Source organism: Nannobrachium achirus, assembly GCF_963921795.1.
Source record: "Nannobrachium achirus genome assembly, chromosome: 24".
NCBI classification, from domain to species: domain Eukaryota; kingdom Metazoa; phylum Chordata; class Actinopteri; order Myctophiformes; family Myctophidae; genus Nannobrachium; species Nannobrachium achirus.
In genome coordinates, this window is record NC_137831.1 from 5,199,887 (window position 1) to 5,213,274 (window position 13,388).

Consider the following 13,388-nt stretch of genomic DNA (forward strand, 5'->3'; position numbering starts at 1 on the left):
TTGTCTTGATAGATCTTACTTCCCTTTCCCATGATCCTCCAAAGTGAGGAGCAGCTGGGGGATTAAATATGAAGTCGATTTGCTTGGGAGCCAATTGCTTTTGGAGTTCTGGCTTCATGCGTTTAAAGGTTTCGTGTAATTCCCTGTTGGCTCCGACAAAGTTGGTGCCTCGATCACACAGTAGCTCATAAGGTTTACCTCTACGTGCTATGAATCTTCGAAGGGATATCAAGAAAGAATCTGTGTCCATGCTCGCGAGGAGTTCTATGTGGATGGCACGAGTGGTTAAGCACTTAAAAATTGGGCCCCACCTCTTCTCCACTCTTCTTCCAATTTTAATATTCATCGGTCCAAAGCAGTCGACCCCGGTGGAAAAGAATGAGGGGTCCATTACCCTTAGACTTGATTCCGGCAGATCTGACATCTTTGGGACTTCAGGTTGAGCTCTCCATCGTCTACATTCGAAGCAAGTCGCTTGGTATTTCTTCACGGCTTGCCTTCCCCTCAGAATCCAATACTTGCGTCGCAACTCCGCGAATACTCGCTCGGTACCCGGGTGCTTCAGCATTTGGTCGTAATATTGGATGATGAGTTTAGTGTAGGGATGCTCAGGCGGCAGTACTACTGGATGGCTAGCACCGTAGTCTAATTCTTGGCAACGACGGAGTCTGCCTCCCACCCTCAGTAGACCTTCGTGGTACTCTGGTGCCAAGCCGCGTATTCTGCTGGTCATGGGCAACTTGGTACCTGCTTTGGTATGCTTTATTTCTTCTGAGAAATAAGCCTCCTGAATGCCTTGTAGAATGGTTAATTCTGCATTCCGGTAGTCTTCGGAACGTAATGAGTCTCCCCTCCCGCCCTGCATCTCTACTATCGAGGATGCAGTACTTGCGAGTAGTTCCTCATAAGTTCCGAACTGGCATACCGGAGTTTGAACCAGTACAGAGCCACAGAAGAATGGCTTCTTTATCTCCTGTGGTTCTACAATATCCGCTATGCCTATCTGTGGTTGATCGGGCCAAGAACTTTCTGGCTTGGTAAGGAAGGGTGGTCCTCCCAGCCATCTGCCTTGGCTTGCAATCTCTTTCAAAGTTTTGCCTCTCGTAATGTCATCAGCAGGATTATCGGTTGTATTGATGTATCGCCACTTATCAGATTCAGTGAGGGATAGTATTTCGGTGACCCGTGTGCCAACGAACTCCTTATACTTGCATGTTTGTGACTTTAGCCAATGCAGTACTGTGGTGGAGTCTGTCCAAAGGACTAGCTGGTCCGTGGGGATCGTGAGTTCTCTCATGAGTGTCGCTGCTAATTGAGCTGCGGTTAGAGCTCCATTGAGTTCTAGTCTTGGTATAGACAGCTGCTTCTTAGGCGCGATCCTGGATCGTGCGGCTAGGAAAGACACATGGTAAATTCCATTCTGGTCTTCAGCACGCAAATAAGAGACTGCTCCATAACTCGTTTCCGACGCGTCGGAAAAGATGTGGATGCTGTAGCTCTTGGGTGCTCCTTGGTCCGTATATCCTGTGTAGCATCGTGGCAAGGTCAGTTGCGAGAGGTCTGGAATCTCCTTGCACCATTTTAGCCAAGCTTGAATTATCTCGGCGGATAAGCAAGTGTCCCAGCCTACGAATTGATTCCACAATTCTCTTATAATGGTCTTCCCTCTAGTGGTATAGGGAATGATGGCTCCCAATGGGTCATATTGGCGCGCCAATGTTCTGTAGACATGTCGCATCGTGAGCTTCAAGTCTGCTTCTGTGATTTCTCCTTGCCTCTGCTTGTATTTTAATACATCCGAACAGCAATTCCAAATCAAGCCTAGAGTTCTCTCCTCCGGGTTAGCTCCTTCCTCTGAGAACCAGAGTTCAGCATTCTCGGACAAAGATCCATCTGGGAGATGCTCAATAATATCGATACTGTTTGAAGAGAATTCTCTCAATCTGAATCCTCCCTGGAGGAGAAGCTGATATAAAGTATCTACGGACTCTTTCGCTACTGCTTTGGTGGGAGACGATTCCAATAGATTGTCTACATAAAAATGAGCTAGGATAGACTCGCGAGCTTGATCTCCTTGTTCGGTGTTGTTGATCACGTGAGTCTGGAGGGCGTGAGTCACACACGTCGGACTGCAAGTCAAGCCGAATGGCATTACACTCCACTCAAAAGTCTGGACTGTGTCCGTCTTCGCGTACCTGTAAACGAACTTGGTGTACGGCCGATCGACCTTTAGCGTTCGGACACAGTGAAACATTCCCTGTATGTCTGCGACCACCGCATAAGGATATTGTCTGAACCTCAGCAGTACTCCTAGCAGGGTCGCGCTTAAGGAGGGGCCTGGGAGAATATTCTTATTCATGTTTTGTCCTTTATAGATGTATGAAAAATCAAACACTATACGATTCTTCCCGTTGTGTTCTTTAAGGTAGTGAGGGGTAAACCACGAATCAACAGTGTTGTCTACTTCGGGAGAGACTGGAACTATGTAGCCTGCATCTTGTAATCTTCTCATCTCTTTAGAGTAATCTGCAGCACCTTTAGGATTCTTTTCCAAACGTTTTTCCATGGCGTAAAATAGTCCCAGTACTGCTTCTTTGCCAGATTTGGGCTTTGATTGATCATCTCTCCATAGTAGAGGAGTAGCGTACCGGAGTACTCCGTTGATTCTCTCACGTATAGTTCTCTCTTCGAGAATCTTAATGGCCTTTTTGTCTTCTTTGGATCTAGTTACCAGCTTTGGATTTTGATAGGGCAGAATGTCAATCTGCCATAATCTCTCGACGTGACTAAGAAGTTCAGTATTATCCTGGGTATTGTCCTGGGTCATAATAGTCATACATTGTGTAGTCTGGTCAACTGCGTCCTCGGGTAAGATCTCTGAAAGTTCATCTTCAAGTAAGGGCTCAGAAGGGCCATGCAGGGTCCATCCTAATGGAGTATCTATGGCCCAAGGTGTATCTGGTGGTCCTCTGATGGTCCCTCCTTCTACTGGATCGATTAAAGTCAGGTAGTCTGCTCCTATTAATAATTGAATGTTGACTCCTTTAATTTCATCGAGGAGAAAACCTTGCCATCGGTACTCTCGTCTTAGTGATAGACCCGCAATCCCCCAGAGCCTATTGGCCCGTAGGGAAGGTCATAAGTGTCACAGTCGGAAGAGACGACCGTGTAAGATCGGCAGTAGTCCAAGTAGAGGAACGTCAATACACCAGACCCATAACTCGTCTCATAAAGCTTCCAAGATTGCCAGAAGAAACAGCTAAGATTAGAGATCTAATCTCCCAGCAAATCAAGAAAACACGCAAGAAGTAGACCAAACCGGTCTCATTTCCGAATGACTGTGAAGCTAGTCGCTTCACGGCGGGGGTGTAGAAAAGAAACCGTATTTGGTCGCGACTTCACGACGATGATCAACGCGTCACCATGAATTGTGTGACGTCATAATCAGCACTTATAAACAGGACTTCTTCTAAGTCTGATTCGTTCTGACAGAAGTGCTTGAGAAGAAAGAAGCAAGATTTTAATAATCAATAGCTATTCTATACTCGTTTACTATACGTCTACCCGCTGATGTGATATAATCGCTCAGTGAATTGCCCTGAGTAAGCTTTTGGCAAGCTCTACTCCAGCGTGCCCCATCACTGAGATAAGTGGTTTTAAGCAAACCCACTCAGTGTGCAACGACACAAGCTTTTGGCAAGACTGTGATCGCGGCGTATAAAAGTATAGATAAGCCTCAAACGGGCCTATCTCAGAGACCTTGAATTCATAAGAGATTCAGGAGTTTCGGAAGAGACTCAAGGGCGTCAATAGAAACTAGATAGAAGTCTAGTTAGTCCGACCGACGCATAAGAAGACCTGGGCCATTAATCATAAGACTAGCTCTGAAACATACCAACCGACCCTTAAGAGCGCCGTTACACGCTCGCTGGCTCTATATTAACTCATATGCTGCGATGGCCGTGAATCCCGCAGATTTCTCTATGTCGCTCACTGCTTGCTTCTCCTACCTGTTAACGCGGGCGCTCATCCAATTCCCATCGTGCGCGATCGGACACTGCTATGCATCGTGCGTTCGCGTAATCCATCAGCTTCTCAAATCCGTTGAAACATTGAAAATTGATCAATCCGTTCTCCATCTGTAAGCCGTTGACTTCACACAGTAAGCTGACGGGCCAAAATAGACGACCGACCGGACTTCCGGTTTAGGGGTTCAATGTTAAACTGGTCCGCTCAATAATGTGTCCGTGTAGAAACGATGATCACGAAACATTAGTTCCGGGAAAAAAAATAATAAAAATAAAATATTTTTTTTTTTATTAATTTTTATTACATTTACGGGATTCACGGGCATGGCAGAGGGGAGTACAAAGGGGTATTTTTTAGGCAGCATATGAGTTAATACCATTAATCTGTAACACTAATACTCCTTGATGCGGAGCAGTTTTGCTTTTGAAAATTTCGTTTGGTATATGCATCTTTTAGTCCAACTGTTAGCGACTGGCAAGACTACACTAGGCTACTCGAGCATTTTAATAGGGATTGGGGAACCAAATCAAAGCGACGCCGCTTCTTCTAGTGGTTTCCGCGCTTTAGGCGGAAACCAAACGTCCTGTTGTGAACGAACACCAGGCTTTCCCCCAGAAAGCCTGGAAGGCGAGGTTAGGGTTAGGCATAGTTTTAATGAGGTTAAGGTTAGGGTTAGGTTCAGGCATAGTAAGCTAATGGCTAAACACAGTTGAGCTTGGCTGGTAGGTAAAAAAGAGTGCTGTCATCATCTTGTGGTGATTATGCAGAATTACACAGGTGTGTTGATAAGTGACAATCAAAGTGAATTCATCAGGTGGTGGCAGGTAGGGTGTGGTGAACTAATACAAAACGAGCGCTCCCACCCCAATCTAACTGAGTTACCCAAACTAACTGTAACATACATACACACACACATATATATATATATATATGTCACGGTTTGTTAGAGAAACAGTACGGTCGGGGCGGAACAAGCGGTCGCCACAACAACGTCCTCCAGGCGGAGCCGCTCGATTGTCCACGACATTGCAAGCGGCGCGAAGGCCAGCGGACCTTGGTCCTGCTCTTCGCCCCCGAGCGCCGCAGGCGCGAGTGGCCGCGAAGAGCGGGTGAAGAGCGTGGTGAATGCAATCGTTATATTTATGCCCAGGCCGTAAGGCCTGGGCAAGCCCACGATAAACGCCCTGTCCAAGTGACTACAATGGAGCTAATGGCTAATGGCTAAACACTGCCGAGCTAGGCTAGTAAATAAAGAAAGAGAGTCGCAAACGAGTGACGTCAGCGCCTTCACTAGTGAATGGCTGTCGTCGCCATCTGGTGGTGATTGGTGTGTGGTGAACGACAAAACAAGCGCTCTTACAATGAAAGTCCTGAGTTACCCAAACATACTGTAACATATATATATATATATAAAATTCAAAGAGTAGCAAATTTCATTGATGACTGATGCCTATTATTAGAGTCTAGGGGTCTGACAGTAGCTTTGTAGAGGGGGGAGGGGGGGGGGCTTGGGAAATTAAAACAAACAGAAAAAACAGAATCATCTTTTCACTGATTAAAAAATGCCCTGCTTTACTTTTTCAGTCAGGCGCTGTGCAATTCCACTGTAACACTATTGCTTTCACGTTCTAGGTATACTGAATTAATTGTGTGTGTGTGTGTGTGTGTGTGTGTGTGTGTGTGTGTGTGTGTGTGTGTGTGTGTGTGTGTGTGTGTGTGTGTGTTTCATAGACCAATATCGACCAAGAGCTTTTCCATCACCAGACAGTGATCCACCAGAACATGGTATGTACAGGATGTTTCTATTGTTTATCATTGTGTTATTAATTTAGCTATGATTTGTAATTGGTTTCAGTCCCCATTTTCTATTCATGTTTCACTTTGACTCTTTTTCATTAATTATCTCTCCCTCCCTCCCTCCCTCCCTCCCTCCCACGCTCCTTCCTAACAAATACATGTAACAGTGACATCAACAAACATTCTTCTTTGGACTGGATATGACATAATCGTTCAATAGAAGGTCTTTGACACATGCAAACAGTCTGTCATAATTAACACATACTAGTTCATTTTTTTCCCCTGTAAACAACACTAGTTTGTCTGGGGGGCGCGGGGATGGGTGCTTCCAATTTTGGGCACAGAATTGTGTCTATACTTTCCAAAACACACATATGTTAACACAATATTTTGAAAAAGATAGGAAAGGTCTATGAGCTCACAAAGGTTTAAGTAGTTAATTGGTTAATAATGTAGATCAGAAGTCAAACAGAATACTTTTACATACTTTAGCTCAGCAAGGAGTTGTGAGCTGGTAGATCACCTATTTTCGTTGTTCGTAGTATGATACATTATATAGTGGTTAATACTTGTCAATAATTTAGATAATCTGAGATCAAGCTTTTTTTCCATAGCTCAGTGGCTACAGCAGCAGAAACATGATGTCCTTTTAACATTAGAATGATCAAGACCTCTCATTGGAGGACCACATCTACCATAACATGTTCTGTTCTTTGGTCATTTAGAAACGCCTGATCCTGTGTGTCAGCAACTCAAGTCTAAGCTGAAGGAGAAGTTTGAGTGTTTGTTGGAGTGGACAAAAGAAGGACCAAAAACACTTCTGAATAAGATCTACACAGAGCTCTACATCACAGAGGCAGACAGTGGAGATGTTAATAAAGAACATGAGGTCAGACAGATTGAAGCAGCATCCAGGAAAGCAGCTGGACTAGAAATACCAATCAAATTAGAAGACATCTTTAAGTCTTTACCTGGACAAAACGAACCAATCAGAACAGTGATGACAAAGGGAGTGGCTGGTATTGGCAAAACAGTCTTAACTCATAAGTACGCGCTGGACTGGATAGAAGACAAAGCCAACGACATTTTCCATTTTGTGTTTCCATTCACTTTCCGAGAGCTGAATTTGATGTTGAAAGAGAAGAAGAATTACAGCCTGGTGGAACTAATTCATCACTTTTTTGGTGAAATCAAGGAAGCAGGAATCTCCAGCTTCAACAGTTCCAAAGTTCTGTTCATCTTTGATGGTCTAGATGAGTTTCGGACTCCTCTACAGTTCCTGGAAAATAACATATTGACTGATGAAACAAAGCCAACATCAGTGGACGTGTTACTGGCAAACCTCATCAGTGGTCACTTGCTTCCCTCTGCTCGCATCTGGATAACCACACGACCTGCAGCAGCCACTCGGATCCCTAGAGATTATGTTGACAGGGTGACAGAGGTTAGAGGGTTCACTGACGACCAGAAGGATCAATACTTCATGAAGAGATTCAGTGATGATCAGAACCAGGCCAGAACAGTCACCTCACACATCAAGACATCACGAAGCCTCCACATCATGTGTCACATCCCAGTCTTTTGTTGGATCATTGCTTCCGTTCTGGAGGACATGTTGAAAAAAGCGGTGAAAATATCACTGCCAAAGACACTGACTGAGATGTACCTCCGTTTCATGGATGTTCAGGCTGATCACTCCAATGTGAAGTATCATCATGACAATGATCAGACACATGCTGACTGGAATCCAGAGAATACAAGAGCCATTCTGTCTCTGGGAAAACTGGCTTTTGAACAGCTGAAGAAAGGCAACCTGATCTTCTATGAAGCAGACCTGATAGAGTGTGGCATTAATATCAGAGATGCAGCTGTGTACTCAGGAGTGTTCACTGCGATGTTTAAAAAGGTGAAGGCTGGGTGGGAAAATGAGGTAAAAGAGGTGTTCTGCTTTGTTCATCTGAGTATTCAGGAGTTTCTCGCGGCTCTTTATGTCTTTCACGCATTTAACAAAGATGGTGTCAACCTACTGTCAACCTCCATGTGGTCCAAGCTATTTAGATGCAAATCTAAGATCAATCACCTCTACCAGAGTGCTGTAGACATGGCCTCACAGAGTGAAGATGGACACTGGGACTTGTTCCTCCGTTTCCTGCTGGGCCTCTCATTGGAGACCAATCAGAATATTTTACAAAAACTGTTGGGACAGACAGAAAGTAGTGCACAAGCCAATCAGGAAACAGTCAAGTACAACAGAGAGAACAATCAGGAATCAGTCAAGGTCAGTGAGAATCCATCTCCAGAGAGTATCATTATGTTGGGAGAGACAGGAAGTAGTGATCAGACCAATCAGGAAACAGTCGAGTACATCAAGAAGAAGATCAGGGAGAATCCCTCTCTAGAGAGAAGCATCAATCTGTTCCACTGTCTGAATGAGCTCAATGATCATTCTCTAGAAGAGGAGATCCAACAGTCCCTGAGTTCAGGAAGTCTCTCCACAGAGAAACTCTCTCCTGCTGAGTGGTCAACTATAGCTGCCATGTTGCTGTCATCAGGAAAGGATCTGGATGTGTTTGACCTGAAGAAATACCAAGCTTCAGAGAAGGCTCTCCTGGGGCTGCTGCCACTGGTCAAAGCCTCCAGTAGAGCAGTGTAAGTGCACTGATAACTGGATACATTTAATATATTATATCATTGTTCTGTTATAGGAAAGATACTTCAAGCATTTCAGCATTCCTCATGTGACAAATAGTGAAAATTGCAGATATACACCTCACAACATGTGATGTGAGCATGTGGATGTTATTTTAGCTATATATCCAAGACAGTCCAAATCACCTTGGTGAAACATAGACTAATTCTAAACAGTGTGTGTGTGTGTGTGTGTGTGTGTGTGTGTGTGTGTGTGTGTGTGTGTGTGTGTGTGTGTGTGTGTGTGTGTGTGTGTGTGTGTGTGTGTGTGTGTGTGCGCGCGCGCGCGCGTGCACAACAGAGTTGTAAAAAAAACTGAAGAAACGTTTACAATTTATTTTGCTGATAGACTTGCAAAGACTTTTATGGAATAGGAATGACAACATAATGGTAAAATAATGATAGTATTGTTAATATAAGATATAAATTACAAATTACATGTTGTTTTGTTTTGTTAAAACAGAATACAAATATTGATTTCATCCACAAACATTTGTTTCTCCAGGCTGAGTGGCTGTAACCTGTCAGAGACATGCTGTGAGACTTTATCATCAGTTCTCTCCAACTCCTCTAGTTTGAAGGAAATTGATCTCAGCAACAATGATTTGACCGATTCAGGAGTGAAAAAACTCTCTGCTGGACTGGGGAGTCCAGACTGTACACTGGAGACACTCAGGTCAGTATTCCTGAACATCAGTAGTGCTTTGGGGGCCGGACGGGGCCGGACGCCGTGTGGCCGGAAATATTTCCCCACATGCACGCGCACGGACGGCACCGAACGGTGCACAACCGTGTAAACGCGTGCATACCCCCCCGCGAGAGCCGCGACAACCCCCCACCCCGCGAATCCGCGATAACTACAAGCAATACTTTAATCAGTGGCTACTACTATGCATAACAGGTTTCTAGTGGTGAATGTGTGAGCGTCCTCAAGCCTCTATTCATATGGATATATAGCCTACTTAGGTTTCCAGCTGTGACTGCATGTGCATGTGTCGATGTGTGTGCTGTGTCCTCATACATGGGCCATGGCTCCATATTACTGTGGTATTTAGTGTTTGAGATTCATTCAAGGCAAACTTTGTTTCTCTATCCTACTGCAGCCCTGTATTTTCTAAATGAATTTAAAGAAAGTAGAACATAAAATCTTAAGTAACAATGCAAATCTAATTAAGACTAGAAAACTATTGTTTTCCCACCATTAGATCTGCTGACATCCTTTCTATCTAAATAGCCTCTAGAGGCGCGTGCACGCGCGTGCACGTGACGTCAATAAATGACCGTCCGCCCGGAAAAAAAAATCCCAAAGCACCACTGCTGAACATGTACAGAACACCATTCATATCCTGGTTTAAATACATGTGGAGATTAACTTGATTATTTATTATTCATGTTCAACATTCATTTATGTTTTTATTAAGTGGAGGCAAAGTCTGATACTGGCTACATTATGCTATCTTTCTTTTACAGAAAAAAATAAATACAACTTGGTAATGTTTTTTTATTACTAATGAACACATTATTTTATCACTAATGTTTCTCCAGGCTGAGTGGCTGTAACCTGTCAGAGACATGCTGTGAGGAGTTATCATCAGTTCTCTCCAACTCCTCTAGTCTGAAGGAAATTGATCTCAGTAACAATGATTTGACCGATTCAGGAGTGAAAAAACTCTCTGCTGGACTGGGGAGTACAGACTGTACGCTGGAGACACTCAGGTCAGTATTCCTGAAAATGTACAGAACACCATTCATATCCTGGTTTAAATACATGTGGAGATTACCGTGATTCATTGATTGACATTTAATTAGAAGGAGACAGACAAAGCCAGATAATAGTTATTGTAATTATGACTAGAAAAGTCCAATTCTGGGAAATTGCACGTGTGGTTGCACTGACGCTGATCATGTATATATATTATTTATGTATTGTGGTGTCAAGTGACGCATGACCAATCCTGTCTGATTGGACATTATATCGTCCAAGATATCTGGATATTTCAACCCAGACAACTTCAGTCAAAAGGTTAACAAAAAACAGGTTAACTTTAGCTGGCATAAAGGTTCTCAGACCTAGAACAATAGTGTGTTGCCTATAGCAACCACACTCATAGAGGACTCCACTCACCCTGCCATAAACTGTTGACCCGCTCCCATTGGGCAGCGCTCCATCAAAGCCAAAACTGATGTTAGAACTTTAAGCCACAATAAATGCACTTTCACAGTTCTGCCTTGCTGTACTGTTAATATAGTATGTCATGCTGCAATGTTATCTTCTGATAAATGCAGGATACTACTGTTTTTTTTTTTTTTTTAAATGCTGCTCAGTTTTAATTCACTGCACTTCAGGATTTTGTGTTTATTTATTGATAGTTATTCATTGTACATTGCTGGTCCTGAGTACGATTTTCCTTTCATGCAAAAATGCGAATGACAAAGATAACCTTGAACTAAATTAATTTTGACAGGCTTAACACATAATAACAACCCTGTTACGTGTGTGTGTGTGTGTGTGTGTGTGTGTGTGTGTGTGTGTGTGTGTGTGTGTGTGTGTGTGTGTGTGTGTGTGTGTGTGTGTGTGTGTGTGTGTGTTGTGCGTGTAGGTTGTCAGGATGTATGGTCTCAGAGGAAGGCTGTTCTGCTCTGGTCTCAGCTCTGAGATCCAACCCCTCCCACCTGAAAGAGCTTGATTTGAGCTATAATCACTTGGGAGACTGTGTGGAGCATCTCTCTGCTGGAGTGGAGGATCCAGGCTGGGGATTGGAGACTCTCAGGTAGGGAAAGACACGTTGCCACTCAGTGCCAATGGCTTCTAGTAGGTTTAGAGGAGGGAAATCATACTTTGATGCTGTATAGCAGGGCTTGTCAACTATGTGCCCTAGACAATTTGAAGAGTCCCTTACATCAATTCTAAACATCAATATGAATTCTGGTGCTTAATTTGAGACTCCACTCCATCACAACATGGTTGATGCCTACCATGTCTGTACTGACTGACAGACAGTAAAGGGTCACATGTATTTGTGAACATAACAAAGCCAAAACTATTTATACAGCAGTAATCGTGCTAAAGTAACAGGCATGCGTTGGAAAATCACTTTAATTTCTAGGTATGGAAAATAAAATGCATGTGTCAGGTAAACTAACTAAATAGATATAGTTTATTTTTCTTCATCAGTCACAGACAATTCTACATGATTACATTGAATTCACGACTAGCTGAATAGCTCTGCTGTTTAATGTTTCTTGGTGTAAAAATCGTTATCCGCGTTGTTTTATTATTCTTTTTAAAAACACCATACAATAAAAATTGCTGATCTATAAACTCACAGCACATCACAATGTGCTGAGCTTGTGAGATCGTCTATTTTCATTATTTTTGTTTCTACACAACACTGACTATAGGGTTTACATGGAGATACAAGGTTTCTACACAACGGTGACTATAGGGTTTATTTGGAGATACAAGGTTTCTACACAACAGTGACTATAGGGTTTATATGGAGATACAAGGTTTATACACAACAGTGACTATAGGGTTTATATGGAGATACAAGGTTTCTACATAACAGTGACTATAGGGTTTATATGGAGATACAAGGTTTCTACACAACAGTGACTATAGGGTTTATATGGAGATACAAGGTTTCTACACAACAGTGACTATAGGGTTTATATGGAGATACAAGGTTTTTACACAACAGTGACTAAAGGCCAGGGTTTCTCAAAGTGGGTGCTGTGGCACCCTAGGGTGCCATGATGTCATTCCAGGGTGCCTCAGAATACTTTGATAATATTTGTAATGTATCAATATCACTTCAGTTTAACCACTTATACTTATAACTTTTCAGACGCCTCAGGGCGACTAGCGACCTCACCCTAAAGGGCGAGGTTGCGCCATGTCTTGGCCATCTGGCCAGTGATGTATATCAGACCAGTTACCCATATATGGAGACTCCTGGTACCCATATATGGAGATCCATGTACTGTATATGGAGATGTGCTGAGACCCCAAACATGCTTACTCAGTTATTCGTTATGTGAAAGTTCCTATGACGTCTATGACATCTGACATCATACATACAATCCCTTTTATGCCCATACATGGAGATCCCTGTCTGTAGAACCAGCCACACAGTTATGGGCTCATTGGGCTGTCTTGGCCATCAGTCTTGACCATAAGATAGTGAGATAGTGATGTCAGAGTGTGATGTCAGAGCGGCAAACTCATAGACCGTAAAAAAGTGTACAGGTCCAGACAGACAGACAGACAGACAGACAGACAGACAGACAGACAGACAGACAGACAGACAGACGGAGACATGGTGTGTCGTTTCAAATACTGAACTGTGACCTTTGGTCACAATAAGACAGACCTGTAGTTGGAGCGAATCCGATATTTCCATGACCGTGAGAGCATAGGTCCGTTTCTCAGTGTTTTTTTCAACTATGAGCTCCCATCCCCCTCGCAAAAATGCAGGCAAAATGTTTGACAGCCGCTGAAAGTCTGTGTCTCATTCACTTACTATACACTATACTATAAAGGAAAAAAAATACCCCCCCAAAATCTGCTTTAAGTAGCAGGTGAGGGGTCAAACTAGAGGTTTTTAATTAGTTAATTGTATTTTATTTGTATTTTATTATTTTTAATCATTTGGCTAAAACAGCCCAACAAAACTATGGTTTAGTGATGAGTCATCACGTTTCACAATCTTTTGGGGTCCGTTTTTAGCCCAAGGAATGTTTTTCATGTAAAACAAATGCTTGCAGTGGATTCAGAATAATTAAAAACCCCTAGTTTGACCCCTCACATGCTACTTAAAGCAGATTTTTGGGTGGTATTTCTTTCCTAGTATAGTAAGTGAATGAGACACAAA

At 43.1% G+C, this 13,388-nt stretch overlaps 1 protein-coding gene across 1 annotated transcript in view; it reads left to right on the top strand.

Moving 5' to 3' along the window:
* Positions 1-1,405: 1,405 nt before the first annotated feature.
* Positions 1,406-13,388, top strand: part of LOC308279908 (protein NLRC3-like) — a gene marked incomplete at both ends in the record, with an annotated part of 12,938 nt that continues 955 nt past the window's right edge. The window contains 5 exons of the mRNA XM_080720129.1: positions 1,406-1,544; positions 6,552-8,039; positions 8,154-8,475; positions 9,020-9,190; positions 11,115-11,285. Coding sequence (XP_080576255.1) covers positions 1,406-1,544; positions 6,552-8,039; positions 8,154-8,475; positions 9,020-9,190; positions 11,115-11,285 — 2,291 coding nt within the window. The remainder of the gene's footprint in view (positions 1,545-6,551; positions 8,040-8,153; positions 8,476-9,019; positions 9,191-11,114; positions 11,286-13,388) is intronic.